General features: G+C 33.0%; 1 protein-coding gene across 1 annotated transcript in view; it reads left to right on the plus strand.

Annotated features, from left to right (window-relative positions):
• Positions 1-7,113, plus strand: part of LOC129218382 (phospholipase DDHD2-like) — a 72,298-nt gene extending 65,185 nt beyond the window's left edge. Inside the window, exon 17 of the mRNA XM_054852627.1 lies at positions 6,441-7,113. Coding sequence (XP_054708602.1) covers positions 6,441-6,834 — 394 coding nt within the window. The 3' untranslated portion in view covers positions 6,835-7,113. The remainder of the gene's footprint in view (positions 1-6,440) is intronic.
• Positions 7,114-17,515: the final 10,402 nt, after the last annotated feature.

The following is a 17,515-nucleotide window of genomic DNA, read 5'->3' on the forward strand; positions in this document are numbered from 1 at the left end:
AGCAATCAAAAAGGTAGAGACATCTGAATGGGCAACGCCAGTAGTACCGGTCGTAAAATCAGATGGATCAATATGTCTATGTGCAGACTACTCGGTAACAGTAAACCCTAGCTTAATGGTACAACAACATCCTCTACCAAAATTAGAGGAGATATTTTCATGTTCAAATGGAGGTAAAGACGTTTTCAAAATTAGATTTCAAGCATGCTTACTTGCAATTAAAGGTGCATAAAGATAGTCAAAAACTTCTGACAATTAACACCACAAAAGAGTTGTTTAAATGCAAAATACTCATGTATGGGCTAAACGTGGCTCCAGCTATTTGGCAGTGCTATATAGACAGTCTGTTCCAGGGAATAGGAGGGGTAAAAGTGTTTATGGATGATGCTCACATAACAGGATCGACTGACGATGCACATTTTGAGGCACTAAAAACTTTCTCCCAAAAATAGAAAGAGCAGGGATTGAAGCTTAATTTGAGTAAAAGTAAATTCTTTGAAAAAGAGAGAAAATTTTTGAGTCTTAAAATTGATTCCAAGGGTTTGCATAAAACAGGCAAAAAAAATTGTGCAATTGCTAGTGCCTCTAAGCCAAAAAATGTGCAAGAAGTTCTAAGTTTTCTAGGATTAGTGCAATTCTGTGGGAAGTTTTGTCCAAATTTGGCCACAATTGCTCATTCATTAAATAACGTAACAAAAAATAACATGAGATTTATCTGGTCAAAGGACTGTGAGCAAGCATTCCAAAACATTAAAAAAGAAATTTGTTCCCCACAAATTCTAGTGCATTATGACCCTGCACTCCCTGCTACTTTGGCAAGCGACGCGAGTCCTGTAGGCTTAGGTGTGGTGCTATACCACAAAATGTCCGATGGAACAGAAAGACCCATAGCATTTGTATCGAGAATGCTAAACAATGCAGACAAAAAATATTCACAGATTGACGAGATAGCTCTTGCGATTGTGTAGGCTGTTAAAAAATTCTATCTATAACTAACGGCATGAAGTTTTATTTTCATAACAGATCACTAGCCATTAGTAGCAATTTTTGGATCTAAGAAAGGTTTACCAATTTTGGCCGCAACAAGACTTTTACATTATGTTTTGACGCTGAAATCCTTCAGTTCAACATCATTTACTGCAACACCAAGGAGCACGGAAATGTGGATTTCCTCTGAAGGTTGCCGACTTAGTCAGAAGAATTGGAAGTTCAGGATGATGTTACGATCTACCAGCTGCAACAGATTGAGACCCTCCCAGTCACGACCAGGGAGTTGGCCAAAGAAACAGAGAAAGATGAAGAATGCAAACCAATGTTGCAGGCACTTCGAAGTGGAGAAGGACTGAAGGGGAAGGAGATAGAATAGTCTCCAGGATGGCTGCATCATTTACGAATCAAGAGTCATGGTACCAAAACGATTCCAGAGATAAGTGCTAGAAGAGCTACACCAATCGCACTTAGGAATTGTGAAAACGAAACAATAGCAAGATTGTTCGTATTTTGGAAGAATATCGACAAGGAAATAGTAGAGGCAGTTAAGAACTGTGTTCATTGCACCCAGATAAAAACAGATCCCCAGAAGGCAAAGGTTCACCATTGGGAGTATCCAAGTAAACCTTGGGAACTTCATGTTGACTTTGCTGGACCACTGTTCGGACACATGTATCTCATCATTGTTGACGCACGTTCTAAATGGCTGGATGTTTATCTAATGAAGAGTACCACCTCATTTAAAATGATGGAGTGCCTAAGGGACTGCTTCGTAAAGTTTGAACTTCCACTGATGGTAGTTAGTGACAACGGTCCACAGTTCAAGTCCAATGAGTTCCAGAATTTCCTGAGACAAAACGGGATAAAACACAAACCTTCAGCTCCATTCAAGCCTTCCAGCAATGGCAAATCTGAACGTTATGTGTTCACGCTCAAGCAATCTTTTCGAGCCATGAAGGAATATCCTGGCACCATCCAACAGAAGCTCAGCACTTTCTTGATGCAGGTGAACATGACCAGCCTTCACAGTCTGGCAATGTTGCTGATGAAGCAGGGAAATCCAAACCCGCATCGACTTGGTCAAACCAGATATGCAGGCACGGGTCTAAGATAGAATCAGGAAGGACAGCTTCCAGTTCGTGGCTTTCCTCACTGGCGACAACATAGCTGTACATAATTATCGCCCATGGGGACAAAAGGTGGAAGTTCGAGAAAGTAATCTGCCGGGATGGACAACTTCACCACGCCATTAAGGTAAATGGGCAATTGTGGCGTCGGCACGTAGATCAAATGAGGGATAGTGGAGATCTAGAAAACCAGGACTGGGAACGAGTCGCTTCAGCTTCACGTCTGGATTCCAGGTCCTACTCTGCAACTGTAACAGTAAAGGCAAAAGCATCATAGAGTTCAACAGAGTTACCAACTGAAGCAGGTATCTTGCCTGCTGACACCAGCAAGGAGAAAAAGTGACTGATGTCATCACATCAACAACCAACCCTGTGCCACCAGATCCACCACCGCTTCAGAGATCCACTAGATCCAGGAGACCTCCACAGCGGCTGGATTTGTAAAGGGAAAGGAGATGCCGTGTACTGAGAACTTAATGGTAACCAGCATCGCAAGGAATGGGGAACGGATTAACTGGAACTGCAACGGTGATTTGAGCGGGGCATTCCGTAATGTAAATAGCTGCATGTTTGTGTGCAATGTGATGTTCTTAAGATGTTAGTAAAATAATTAGTCCAGTTCTGTCCATGCCTTATCCAAACTCATATTAACATCATAAAATGAAGGATCACCGAATAACAAATACAGGACAGTTCGCCCCAAGTATCACCCACCTGGGGGGGGGGGGGGAGTGGTAGGCAAAGTGGAATTGCAAGTTTTTGAAAAATATGAATACTTCAATTCAGAAAATTTCTGCCAATATTTTGAACTATATTAACTCTGTTAAACGCAGTCTCATCACCATGGGAAGGGGGGGGGGGAGCGTGGCTGATAACAAATTGGGTTTAAGAGTTTATAAAAAGTATAGATACTTCAGTTCTGAAAACTTTTCCCAACACTTTCAATTATATTTAATCTATCAAACCGAGTAGCATCACTATGGGGAAGGGGTGGCATTTGCGCCTGCAAACATCCTTTTGGGGGAATTGGTGAAACAGGTATTGCAATGTGAAAAAGGTTAAGAATCGCTGACATAGAACATTAGAACTTCTGTTTTTTTATTTGTGTTTGTCGGGGGGGGGGGGACATTCTAATCCAAGAAATAACATTAAGATATCTTACTGTTGCTCTGAGGCGACAATATTATAAGCATTCTTAAGTTCATTTCAATCTTAATATCTTTGAATGTAAGTTGAATAATACAGGAAGGTTCTTTACTGAAGATCTACGATGCAACTCTATGTAACATACAACGCTTAAAAGGTATTTGTTTTTTTTTTTCTGTTTTTGCAGCTTGATTTTTTTTTTTTTTTTTTGATATGGGGCTCACAGAATTTACCCATACTCTGGTTTTATGCCGAAAAATTAATGAAAAATTGTAAAACAAACCCCTAGAAAAAAAAAAGAGATCAGTTTTGGTGACTTTTAAAATGTTTTCAGTGAGAATATCCCCATGAGTCTCTCCACTTACTAAAAATGATCATGCTTGTCAACTTTATGCCTCTCTAGTTCCTCAGAAGAGTATTAATGGCCAATACAATGCTCCCTTTTTCTCCAAATTAAAATATTAGCTGTGAAACTCAAAAACTGAAAAAAAATTGGTGGGTGCCATTTCCAAAAAGTCGGACCTGATGGGGGAAAATGGTGGTCGTATTTCGATTCAGAAGGTCATTTTACATAATAATCAGCAAGAATTATGTCAGAAGTATTTTGAAGGTATTTTTTTGCTGCACAGTGTATTCGGTGCAGTATTTATTTAATTGTAACCTTATTTTTATTTTAATGTTTTGAATAATTAGTCAAGTGCATGCAGGGCAATGTGAAATAGGTAATTTCACTTGTTTATCGAATAATTTATTAAATCACTTATATATTCATTTATTAATTCATTATTTACTTATTTATTCTAATGCATTCGATTATTCATTCATTCACTTATTTTCGATTACATTCAATATTTTTTCTCATTTATTATTTTGATTAATAATCAAAATAAATTGATTAATGATAAATAATAAACCGATAAATTCCTTTATCGGTTTATTATTTATTCTTTTATTCATTCATTCATTTGATTAAAAATATTTTTACTAAACCAATAGAAAATATTTTAGTAGAACAATATTTTACCAGAGATAGATTTTTTTTGCCGCTTGTGCAAATTTGCCCCACACCAAGACCAACTTCAGATTTCTGCGACATTCAGCATTTGTCAGGGTGCATGGTGCGCCTACAGATCAAATCCTATCATTCTGAGAGTTATGAGCTGGTTGAATGGTAAAGTGTTGCTCATCAGTGAAAGAAATCTCTCCCTAGCGGTGACTTGTGGCCCGTCTCAAAAGTTTTTGGCACTTAGGAGCAGCACGAGTTTGTTTTTTCAGAAAAAGGCTGAACTTTTTGGAACTTCTAAAGCTTCTGTCTGAGCTTTGTTTTAGCCCTTAGCCGCGCTGATAGCTCCCATATTCCTGTTTCACCAACAACCTCTCTTATGGAAACCCGAGAATTTCATTAAACTTGCCTTTTGTTGGTCTCACAATTAACAGAAGTGTTCATTGTACGTTATTGTACACTTCCTGGACGTCGACTATGATTTTCGGGTTCCTTAATATGGCATATTGCATGAAACACTGTTTGATGAGATATATCAAGCAGACAAACTGTTGTTCTCCTTGGTTAAACAGCTTAAAAATCGCAGATCTTATGCTTGACATTGTACAAATGCCAAAAAATGAAACAAAAACTATGAGATTGATTATAATTTTTTTTCTAACTGAAGTAAGAGACAAAAAAAATAATAAATAAATAAAATAAAATATAAATAAATAAATAAACACACTCATTAAAAAGAAAATAGTTTACTTCCATTTGATGATGCAAACTTTGTACGATTTTTTTTTTGCTGCACCCTGTTTTTTATTTGCCCAACAAGACAAAAAAGTCTTTAAATATAGCTAACACATTAAAGGCTATGATCGGCCAATGCCTGGACAGAAAGTCTAGCCTATGGACTGGGTTGTGTTTGATATGTTAATTTAATTGACCATTCGAGCTTACTATTCAATGAATATTTTAAAATAAATATTTCTTGAATTTAAACAGTTTAATTTTTTGTTTGCATAATACTTCAACTTAGTTAACTACTTATGGGTTCATGTTAGGTAGATCTCTTTTTTCCATATTATTTGTTTTAAAAATTCCATGCTCGTATAAGTATTTTTATTATATAGGGATTCTATATAATGTGACCATTTGCAACTCAAAATCATTTGCTGATTATTTTGTATTTGAATTCATGTGAAACCATTTACAAATGCATTATAATTCCAGCGGAATGCCACCAACATCCGAAATCCGCTTTGATCCCCCACCCCCCTTTTGTCTGAACTTTTTTTTTTTCTTCATCTACCGTGCTACAAATTTACTTTCCATATTTATTCCTCTCAGTCCAAAATCTGAATTGTGATTATTTGCCCCAAAAGTTGTTTTTAATACGTAATACCTTTGACGTTACAAACATATTTATTCCTAAATACACATTTGTATTTTTTGCTAACTATGCTATATAGTGTGTACTATTGAAAAAATAATAAGGAATATCGCAAACCAAAAGCAGATGTTATAAGGTTGCTGCAGAGTTACAGCAAAACGTTAATATTGCATTTGATGTAAAGCATCAAAGATAAACAAAAATAAAACAAAAACCCAAAGAATTCAGCATGTAAAGTGAAATGTGAATGATTTAAATTGAATAAAAATGAATTACCTATTAAAAATAATGCTTTTTTTTTCAAAATGGTGCGTCTTATTGGTTTTTGTTTCCTCATGGTAGTGGTTACTCTAAGAATAAATATTTCTTTTGGATTTTTGAAATAACAGCTAAAAGAATTAGTTAATCGTATTATTTTTAATGATTTTGAAATATTAAATTATCTTATGGAATAATTCATGAATATTTTTAAGTTTTATTGTGTTTATTTTTTTCAATTTTAAGATACGTCTTTTAGTTAGTTTCTTTATGGCATGAAATCCGCAAATCCTAAAATCTGCGCAAACACTTCTCCCAAGTTGTGTGGATTTTTGACCCTCCACTGTAATATGCATATTTATCTTTGTTAGGTTTTTTTTTCTTTTTTATGCATGTTCTCTTGTTTTTTTTTTTTTTTTGTTTTTTGTTTTGTTTTTTTTTTCGTTTTTTTTTTTTTTTCTTCTTGAAATAGCAAATATACTAGTAAATTGTTGCACTATAATAAACTATTTCTATATTATTTGAAAAATAATTTCAGGAATTCTGAGGATACTGTGCTGATGATACTGCGTGAAATATATGCTTTAGATGGAATTTCTATCAGTAATGAGAACAGGAATGTTTCACATCATGGATTAGCAATGAATGACAATGTTTTTCCCAGTTCAAGAAGTTCTGGTGCATTTATGGACTCTGTAAGATGTGAAACTCAGATGATTCATTCCAACATTGCATCAGTAGAACATATTTCGCAAAATATCCCAGCTGCCAATTCCAGTCACAATTTTCCTTTGTCCTATTCTGATACCGTTCTATCAGAATCTCAAATATCAAGAGAAACTACTTTGCAGTCTAACACCATTCCCCCCTCTCAACCAATTGGCCCTCCTCCTTTATCGGGATTTGTTAAAAAATCTCCTTTTAACAGGTGATTGAGGATGAGCTAAAAGGAAAGCTAAATTTTATTACAATGCTTAAAATATTTTCATATTTTATCTCATTGCTGGAAAAAAAATGAACCTTTTTATTATTATGTGTAAAATGCAAATTTTTCAACTTCTAGTTTAATTGGTATAAATTACAGTTAATTTTGTTTCAGTATGTGTACTTAAAAATATGCTAATATAAGTTTAAAGAAGTAATGCATATAAAAAGTTTTATTTTACCCTCATGTTGTGTTATGTAAAACAAGTTTACCTTATTGTTGAATATTTGACTGTTTAAAGTTTTGATTTTAGTTTAATTTTATTGAGATAAATAAAAATGTTTTCATTAACCAGTTTTCCCTTTTCACGTGATTCTTATAACAGTGCAGAGTGCATGTAAAAGTTTTCTAAAAATCCAGTGACTGCGAACATCTATCCTATTACAATCTGCGCACGTCAGACTATTGGTTGTGGATCGGTCCCCTCATCTTCCCAAGAACGGCTGTGTGTTAACAGCTAAGTAAGGTACCAAAAAATTTAAAATTTTCTGAGGAACACGTTTCACGTTGTCATATCTTTGTAGAACTTTTATTAACAGATACAGCTATTGAAATGTCAATTAATATTAGAATTCAATTTAGAGGTGGAACGGTACAAGCACATTTTGCATGAGTTGCACGTCTTGCACTGATGTGTTTCTTGCTTCATACACTTCTTGTAAACTTCTCATTTATTGAGAAAACATAATTTAAAAGGTTGAAAAAAAAAGATTCTTCTTCGTCCTATACATGTGCATGACAGTGCAGTCAGTAGACGCCGTGCAGTCCTGTAGAGCTTAGCCATTCTTGCAAGTTATCGTCATTGCCATAAGATTTAATAATTCCACAAAGAAATAACCATTTTGGCCCGCTCATGACAGCTTTGACTTTTATCAAAAAATAATAATTTTAAATGATAACACTTTTTCTTGTGAACTATTAAGCAACACAATTTTGTTCACTACCCATTTAACTTATTCTTTTTAACGAGACATATGAGCTGTTACGTGTGGGGAAGAAATGACTGTTTTCCATGGAAATGAATAAAATGTACCCAAATTCTTATTTTAAAACTTCATTTGCTGTAATTAAGCTTTCTCCGGCCATCCGATCAGGATTATCCCTTTATTTTAAATGTTTTTTTCTGCTCAATTTGAAGTTATTCCCTATGATCTTGATCCGTGGCTTTTGTCCGTACTTAGGCATTTTATGAGACACCTTTTTTTTCTTACAGAGTTAAGAAAAAGAACAAACTCTCTGTAAAACCGTTATCAAGACACTTGATTCGTGAGGTTGGAAGAAGTATGTAATTTTAACAAAGATTCTGGCTTCTTATTCCATAGTTTTACAGAAAGTATTTCCAGTGTATAGAATAGTTTTTACTTAACCGTAAGAAGGGGTGACTTTGGGGCACTTTTCAAACTTTTACTCTGTTTCTATCTCTGTTTTTAAAGCAAAGAATCTTAAAAAATGATTAATTGGTCAGTTGAGTATTCCTTTTACACGATATGGCAAAAGAATAACTCGTTGCAATAGTATTTTATTTAAAAAAATTAATGTGTCCCAATCTTACCCCATTCATTGATTAGGATAACATTAGGACAGTGCTTTATCCTCACTAAAATAATAGGAAACATTACTTTGTACTGTTGTTACCCCACTATAATTATACAGGATCATTCCTGTAATGTCAACCTGTAGGCTAAAATTTCAAACTCAATCAATATTAATGTGTTATGCATCAGTTTAGAGATAACATTCTTAATTTTCAAATCTTGCCATGCATAGAATAATTACAGCTTGAAGAGCGTCAACAAAAACATGTAAATTTAAACTATAATGCATTCAAGAAATACAAGCTGTAACATTTTAAGCATTCATTGTATGTATTTCTTTTTTCGTTGAGCATAATTTGATTTCTGTGTTGAATGGCCTGTTACATTTTTCACAAAACGTCGTATTTTCCCTTCCACTCTTTTTATAGGACTAGAGAAAGAAATTTTTTGCTTTACTCTCTTTTCAAGAGCTACCTAGTTAAAAATGTTAAATTTTTATTAAATTATTTAAACAATTAGTTATCAGCATGACGAACGTAAGAAACTGACAGGAGCGGATATAGAAATTACTTTGGGGGGGGGGGCAAGAAATTGAAAAGCTCCCCACCCCCCAGCAATTTCAGTTTTTCATAGCAAAGATTTCATGACTTTATTTTCAAATATGTGTGTGTTTTTTCAGGATTCCTTAAGGCTAATTAATATACTTCTAAAACAAACATCCTATGTACTTTTCTACTTTGAATGTGGACATAAAATATCTTTAATATGTCAAGCCAATTAAACATTAAACACTATCTAGTTTCACCAAAATGCTGTAAAATGAGCAGTTTTAATTAGGAACATTTTCATAGGGTTATTAAATATACTTATACTTCATTTGAGTTTTTTAAATGAATTTATATTTTTTAACTATAAAGTATTATGTAAGTAAGAAAATTATAATTTTATAATATAAAAGTTTTATTGAAGAATTCAAAAGCTACTTTGCAAATTTCAAAGCAGTTGCTGATTTATTCGTAAAATTTTAAACACTACATACCGTTTGAATTAATATTTTGGTTTTGCCAAGAAACTATCATGTGATTTACTTCATTTTGCATTTCTTATAAGCTGAAAAAAAAATATTATTTTGCAAATAGCTTCTTGGATTAAAATGACTTTTCTAGGCAAACTTTCACACATTTTTTAAGAAATGTCAATTACTGATTCCATCAGAGAAGAATTCAATTAAGAGAGGAATGGCGGTATTACGTTCCTTTGAGTTTGAAACCCGTAAGTTGAATTGCCGCTTTGGTCTCAGAAATTCAAATAAGAGTTGTGTCCTTTGCGTTCTTTTTAAATAACTAAAACATCTCTTCATGTTGCAGAGAAGTCAATTAAAAAAAAGGATAATTAAATTATTTTTCCTTTCCAGGCTCTCTGCCCCCCTCCCCCTAAAATTTGCTACTGCAAACTAATTGCTACGAATGTAATCGCTTGAAACAAAAACTGCATCTTTCGAACGTTTAGTTTAATAAGATAAATATGTTTATTTTGAAATAATTTAATTTTTTAAATGTCACCATATAATATTTTTAAATTTTTGCAGCAATTAACTCGATTTTTCAACTCATATTTGTGGAATTTTCTTGGGTTGTATTTTATGGAAAAAACGGCGGCTCAAAAAAGAGTTAAAGCAGAGCAAGAATGGCATGTAACCAAAAGAAAATGACAGGAAAAAAGCAACAAAGCATATGTGAATATTAGGGCAAAAAATAAAATAAATACATAAATAAATGTTTAAAAAAAATCAAGAAAATTGAGGAATCAAATATGAAGTTAGGAGATGATAATCAATTGCAGGGAAGCTAGTAAACTAACTTTATATAGAGTTGTAAATCAATGCAACTTCACCTTTCTCAACATGCAAAGTTTACGGAAAGATTCAAAAAGCATGCTCTTCTAAGTAGTCCCAGGAAAAAATTGGCTCTTATATGTTATCTTGCTAAATAATAATTATAATATTAGAATTACTGTGGCAGAAATGAAAGTCGAAAAGTTCCTGGAAAAAGCCTTCTTAAAAAGCAATCCTTACAAGTGATTTTGTTTTCGTAAAGAAGATTACATTTCTTGATAACTTTCTAGAAAAAGAAGCATGAGTGATTTAAAAAAAAAAGTGTTGTAAAGATAGAAGTAAAACTTTTATCTTTTCTTCTTTTTTACATTTTAAACTCATTTCACTCGTATGTTTTCTCTCAGGCCAAGCTCTAGTTCTTTCTGTAACTGGCTTAGGCATATTTACAAGATGATTGTATATTTTAATGAAGAAAATAGATAATGAACAAGGAGAAAACTAAACAGTACTCAAAATCCACTTTTTAATTGTTGCCAAAAAGAATGAAAAATAATAGTAATTAAAAAGTTAATTTTGGTAATAAAAGTTATCAAATTAAATTCAAGACTGAACCTTAGTAATGTGGATTCACTTTTAAAGTGATAACGTGACTTAAATTAAAGAAATCTTCAAAAATCTACATCCTTTAAAAAGTTTAAAATGCCCAAAATCCACAAATTTGTGCTTGCTCAAGTTTAGCCAAAAAATAAATTTGTTAAATTTATTTAATTTTATAATTACTATCATTTTTATTGTTTTTGGCGACAATTAAAAAACAACTACGTCACTTCCATCTCGAAAAAAGTTGTGGATCAGAAATTAAAAGTCCTCGCAAAAAAAGCTTCACTTCAAAACAGTGGAGAAAAAAATTAATTTTTCTCAAAGCAAATAAATTTATTAAGCATTTATATAATTCAAGTTGAAAATTTGTTGATAGAAGTGTTTATTTTAAGACAAAGTGTCTCTGTGTGTGTGGCTTACTTATTAATAAATATCTAGACATGTAACTGACTAAAAAATTCAACAATTCTATTTCTAAAATAGACTTCAGTAACCGTGACGAACGTAACTTTAGAGTTACGTTCATCACACGTCACATTTTGAAGAAATATTCAACTCTGTTACAGTATAAGAAAAATGAGTGTTATTCTGCGTGAAAAATAAAGTTCAGGAATGAAAATAACGCATTACATTGTTTTTACAATAATATGTACCTAAACTCTAGAGAAAATGTGAGCTGAATTTCATCTTGCAAAATGAAGGGTGCAAAAATTTTACGTTTGTCACACTATAGTAATGTAGTGTCAAAAACCAATTTATGTGATTTATACTGTGTTTTATTGCATGAATGTTACACAGAAGTTTTATTTTTTCCTAAAATTCTGCAAAACCACATGTTAATGATTGTTAGACCTTTAAAACTCATGTTATGCAACAAAACAGAGTCTGAATGTTACGTTCATCACGATGGAATGACCCTGTAAGTGCATTATCTACATTAGAAACAAGTGAAATGAGTTGATTTCAATCCTACATGCACTGGCCAATGAATTGGAAACCCCTAGATCAATATTTTATTGAACCACCTTTTGCACGAATAACTCATCTGATTTCTTTGGTCATCGAGTCTACAAGCTTCTGGAGTGCATTTACATCCAGAGAATACCATGCATTGGCTATGCATCTTTTCAGATGTTGTAAATTAGTTGGAAGAGGAGAATGCTGTAGAGAGGATGCGTCTTTCCACCATATCCCACAGATTTTCTATGGAGTTAAGATCCGGGCTATGCGGTGGCCAGGGAAGGTGTTGGAAATCAGACTGATGCTTAGCAAACCAATTTTCAACACTTCTGGTGCGATGCATAGTTGCATTATTGTCCATGAAGTAGCCGTTGCTATCAGGATAAAAATGCAGCACTGCAGGGTGCACTTGATCTGCCAGTATATATAGGTATCCCATGGCTGTTCATTTGCCATTCGAGGAATATCAGGACACCACTACTTCTATACCAGCAGAACATGCTCCATATCATGATACTCCCCCCCCCCCCCCCCCGACCCTTGCTCAGTGCGAGTAAGGCAAGAAGTTTCTCGAAGGTTTCTAATTCATTGGCCCGTGAGTGGTAGGTTTAATGGTAGGTTAAACGCTTAATACAGATATTATTTTAAACTGTGCTTTGAAATGTTAAAAAACAGACAGATAATGTAACTAATATCATTTAAATACTTTGTAAAGTTTAGTTTTGGTCAATCAAAGTCAAAAGATCGCTGTGAACTTGCAGCTTTTTAAATTTGAAAATTTCTCAATCCCAAAGTTACCCTAAGAAAAGGTGAAAGTTTAAAATATAGAGGTTACAAAACTTATAATTCTGTATTAACCACTTGAGGAGGTATTTATCAATGTGTTTTCAGACCTGCATGTAATTTGGTGTGCGTGGTTCTTGAGGCACAAGCGAAAGTTTCACTCAAAACAAGAATTTTGAAAAACAAATGGCGAGAATAACTTTGCTGTCACAATGAGCGCAGTGGACTAGGGTTCTGACAACTGCTGTCAGGTAGCAGCACAATATACAGGTCTACTCTACAGATGTGATTGCTGACTGGACCAAAGCAGTGTGTCCCACAAGGATTCTTTCAAGCTAAAAAATACCAACTGTCCCAAAGTTAGTCCCTCAATCCAAAGTAATCAAAGTTTCTTAATAGAATATCTCTAATTATTATGCTTTTATTATTATTTTTTTTTAAATGTGACGACGTTTTTATAAGTATGAATAGATATTTTAGAGTTGTTTTCTTCACAAATGTTTCTATAGAGACATTACTTATCTCTTTCCATTTCTATAGAGGTATCTTTTATTTCTCTCAAGTTTATTTGTTATTAAAAAAATCTGAATGATAGAGAGAGAGAGACAAGATCTAATTTTAATATGGATTAGATTGAAATACTAGAATAAAAAGTAGATTGCAAATTTGATTGATTCATGTCCACCCCAACACTGATTGACATCACATTTAACCGAATCAAGGATGCAACAATGAATGCTATCTAACAACGGTTCACGGTACTCTTCAAAAATGGGCTTAGTTTAACTTTGTTTTTGAATCACAATTTGTACATTCGGCTTTTAGTACATTAAAAAAAATATGGAGCATAAATGAATGTCACTTATATTATCGAAAATAATTATTTGATACTAAGACTCGTGAACGAATTTCTCACCTTTAATGAATGCAGCTAAGCTATTTTTAAAATTTCAAAGAATATAACTAAAGTTTTAAATTTCTAAGAAGATTTTTGCAGCAAAGGTTTATTAATGCAAAGAAGCAAAATTCATTAACTAAATCATAAAGTAATTTTCTAAACTGTTACCTTAAAAAAAGAGTAATAAAACTTGTTGGATAAGTAAACATTGCATTATTTTGAACTTATGGGATTTCTGGAAGTATTCAGCAATGTAAAGTTAATTTAGAAAATTGTTTACTTTCCATCACCTTATAACTATTAAAAGTGAAATTTACTTTAAAAAATTCATTTGGCTGATACGTTAAATTAGTCGAATCGATTAGAGATTCTTTCAAGCTTTTACTAATAATACAGAGGTGGATTTATTGACATTTTGGTCGTGCTAATGATTTTAACATTTTTCTTTACTTACAGTTACATCAATAGATTAAATGGGCCTACTGTTTATCATTGAAGCTAAATTGCGTTTATAGAGCGGGGAAAGTATGAACTTCAAATTTTAAAAAATCATTTACTTATAGAAAATTAATCAAACTTAAATTGGTGTGGCATAATTGGTTCAAAGCAGAACTGCAATAAACCAATTTTATTTTCTAGATAGGAACATTATACTCGTGCAACACATATACACTATACAGCACGTTCCCGTTTAACCTGTAACGCCTATTTTTCACAACCGTTAAATGCACACTTCCAATTGCAAAAATGGTGAAAATAAAGTGCAGAGTTAAGAAATTGAAAGTTTGCAGTGAAAAAAGAAAATTAATGAAAAAATACGAAATTAAACTTTTTATGTGGACCCTAAGCCCTTACCTCATTTTTATGGGAAAAATTTCCATTGAAAAATACATGAAAAATCTGAAACTCCCCAGCTGCCAGCAGTGTATATTTTCAACGTTAATAAGTCTTAGAGCTAGTTTTTTTTTTTTTTTTCAATACTTTACAACATTTCTTGGGCCTTTGGCCCCTTAAGGACGTGGGCCCTCCCACACTGTTGGGTCTGCAAGTACGCAGATCCGGGCCTGAAAACATTAACTATATGCTTTGGCTGCCATTGGCGACCGCAGTCTCCGAATGTTTGGATCATAGGGGAATGTAGGGCAAAATGAAACGCTTAAGATGACTTAAGTTTTTTCTAAATGAACAAATCGGAAATTTGTTTTGAAAATTGCAGTACATAAGGAAAGAACATTGTATTTATAATAAAACTTGCATTGAAACAGTTTTTTAATTTTGGCAGGAAATTTGAGTCGTAAAAAAAAGTGGAAATTTTTCACTTTTTTTTCCATGGGGCAAAGTGAAAAATAAAATATTTTTCTAATGAAATATTTTCTATTTGATTATAAAACATATTTTTGGCCGAAAGAATCAGTAAATAAAAAGTTGAATGAATAAATGAAAATATTAGGAAACAATAAACGAAGCCCCACCATTTCACTTTACCCCAAGTTCCCCTACTACGTTTTTGGGACTTTTTTATCGTTACTAATAACAAAGTTGAAAGTCTGGATTTCTGTGACGCGCATAGCGTTAGACCGTTCGGCCGATTTTCATGAAATTTGGCACAAAATTAGTTGGAAGCATGCAAATGTGCATCTCGAAGCAATTTTTCGAAAATTCGACTTTGTTCTTTTTTTTTTATGAAACACAATATTAGAAAATCTAAGTCAATTTGAATTAGACATTTTTTTTTCTTTTCGGTTTTGAAGATTGGGGCTTCCAAACAGAGATGGGCAGATTCGTATTGGTAAATCCGAATCCGAATTTGATTCACAGTTCCTTAACGTGTCAATCCGAATACGAATACATTCGTATTCACAAGTGTGAATCCGAATACGAAATTCGGATTCATACCTATGAATCCGAATCCGAATCTATTCAGATTCAGACCTATGAATCCAAATCATTTCTGATTTACATCTGTGAATACGAATCCATTTGGATTCACACTTGGATTCACTGAAAAATTCAATTCAAAAGCCCAATATAAATAGATAAATGTCTGTCTGTACCTCGCTGCAGGTCGAGTTTTCGGTGTTAGTGAATTTCTGAAGAAAAATGACGATATTGTTATGGGTCCAAAAATTTTAAAAGTGGAATTCTACCAAAGTCATATAAATTGAAACTTGATTTGTTTATATAATTTTACTACAGATAATTTATCTCACTTTCACAATTTTAAAATATAATGAATATACAGTGATTGATGTTACAAAGGACCAAATTTGATTGTAAAAATTTGTTGATGTTACAGATATTTGTACCGTTGAAAATGCAGATTCTCTCTGAAACGTTTCATTTAAAAAAAAGAACAAATATATTATGATGGAAGAAAACGGTTTTTTATTCAATAATTCAAACATACATTTCAACGCTCTTTCTCCGGAAGGAAGCATCGATCACAAAGATAATTATTTACTAACAGTTCTACTAACCAAATTTCTCACGAAAAAACAGAAAATGCGTAAAAGACAGCTAGGTTGTATTTTGTATTTCGCATTTATTTTCAACTATCGCAACCGTTGACTACTGCGAAAACGTTCTTGTTTGTACTAGCGACCCTTTATACTGAGAGATGCGACACAGGTGTACTGCGCGCTGATTGGTCACTGGCAAAAACCGTCCAACGCTCAAGTTCCCGTCCATAGGATTTGCATTGCGCGCAACACGCGCTCAAAGAAAAAAGGTGGATTCCTTTTAAAATACGGAAAACTATGCAATTTAATTTTTGATTTTACATTCTTTGACGTGTTGGTTACCTATATCTTGCGTTCACTAAGGAGAAAATTTCCCCAGGAAATTGTGAAAAATTGTTTTGTTTTGCCAGGCTTACGTTCGAGGTTTTGTTTTTTGTATCCTAAGCGATATTTTCGACTTTGATGGCAAACCAATACATTTAGGATGTACTTTAATGTGTTAACTTACTTTCTTTCGAATTTCATAGTGTTTTCTTTCCTGTAAAGTAGTTTTAATGCTGGATTTTCCGATTCATGAAAAAAGCATGCTTTGGCGACATTCGGGATTTAAACACGCGCCAATCAGGTTACTGTATTCAATGTTAAAAAGTTTGTATTTACAAACAAACAAAGCTGGATAATTGAAGGGTTCTCTTTTACGTGATTTATATAATAAAGTTATTGCTTTAAAACCATTAGCAAGTGTACGTTTGCCTTTTTTTTTTTTAATTTTTAAATCTGATAGCGTGAACTTTTGAATCAATTGGCTTCTACATTCTAAAAACATTTTAGTTCTTTTTATTTCCTCCTGTTTTCGCAGGGTTTGCTGCTATATTCGTACATATAAATCCGACGTTTATTTTAAAATTATTATGATATCTGATAATTTCGATATTTGTTTTTGGAAACACGATGTGCAGTATCCTATATGAACATTACTTAGTTCCTCAGTTCTCGAGGCCATGTAGCATGGTGGATAAGGGACGCGCTTAGAGGTAGGGAGAGCGTCGGTTCGATTCCCGATGGAAGCACATCGTTTTCGACAGCGCATTTTAAACTTTTAGTATTATCACTGCCATAATTAGTTTTATCACCAATTAAAATCCTATAATAATTTTTTATTAAATAAAAATTTGTAAAAAAAATTAAAAAAAATAAAGATTTTTTTTTTTAAGTAGAAGTATTTTGAAATGACTTGCACAAATAATGCACTCAATTATTCTTTTACAGAATTTAATTTTAATTGAGCGAAGAAACGATTTTCGTTGTAATTCAGTTCGACGGGTTTTTTTTTTTTTTTTTTTCAAATAGAAATTTTTTGAAATTACTTGCACAAATAATGCACTCAATTATTCTTTTTCAGACTGAAATTTTAATTGAGCGAAGAAACGATTTTCGTCGTAATTCAGTTCTACGGATTTCTTCCTCATACGATATTAAAAGCTAATGTGCTTGAATTCAAAATGTTCTTGTAGAAAACAAGTTGAAACTTAAGTAATTCATCACTGAAATTTATTTAA

Source organism: Uloborus diversus, chromosome 3 (assembly GCF_026930045.1).
Source record: "Uloborus diversus isolate 005 chromosome 3, Udiv.v.3.1, whole genome shotgun sequence".
NCBI classification, from domain to species: Eukaryota; Metazoa; Arthropoda; class Arachnida; order Araneae; family Uloboridae; genus Uloborus; species Uloborus diversus.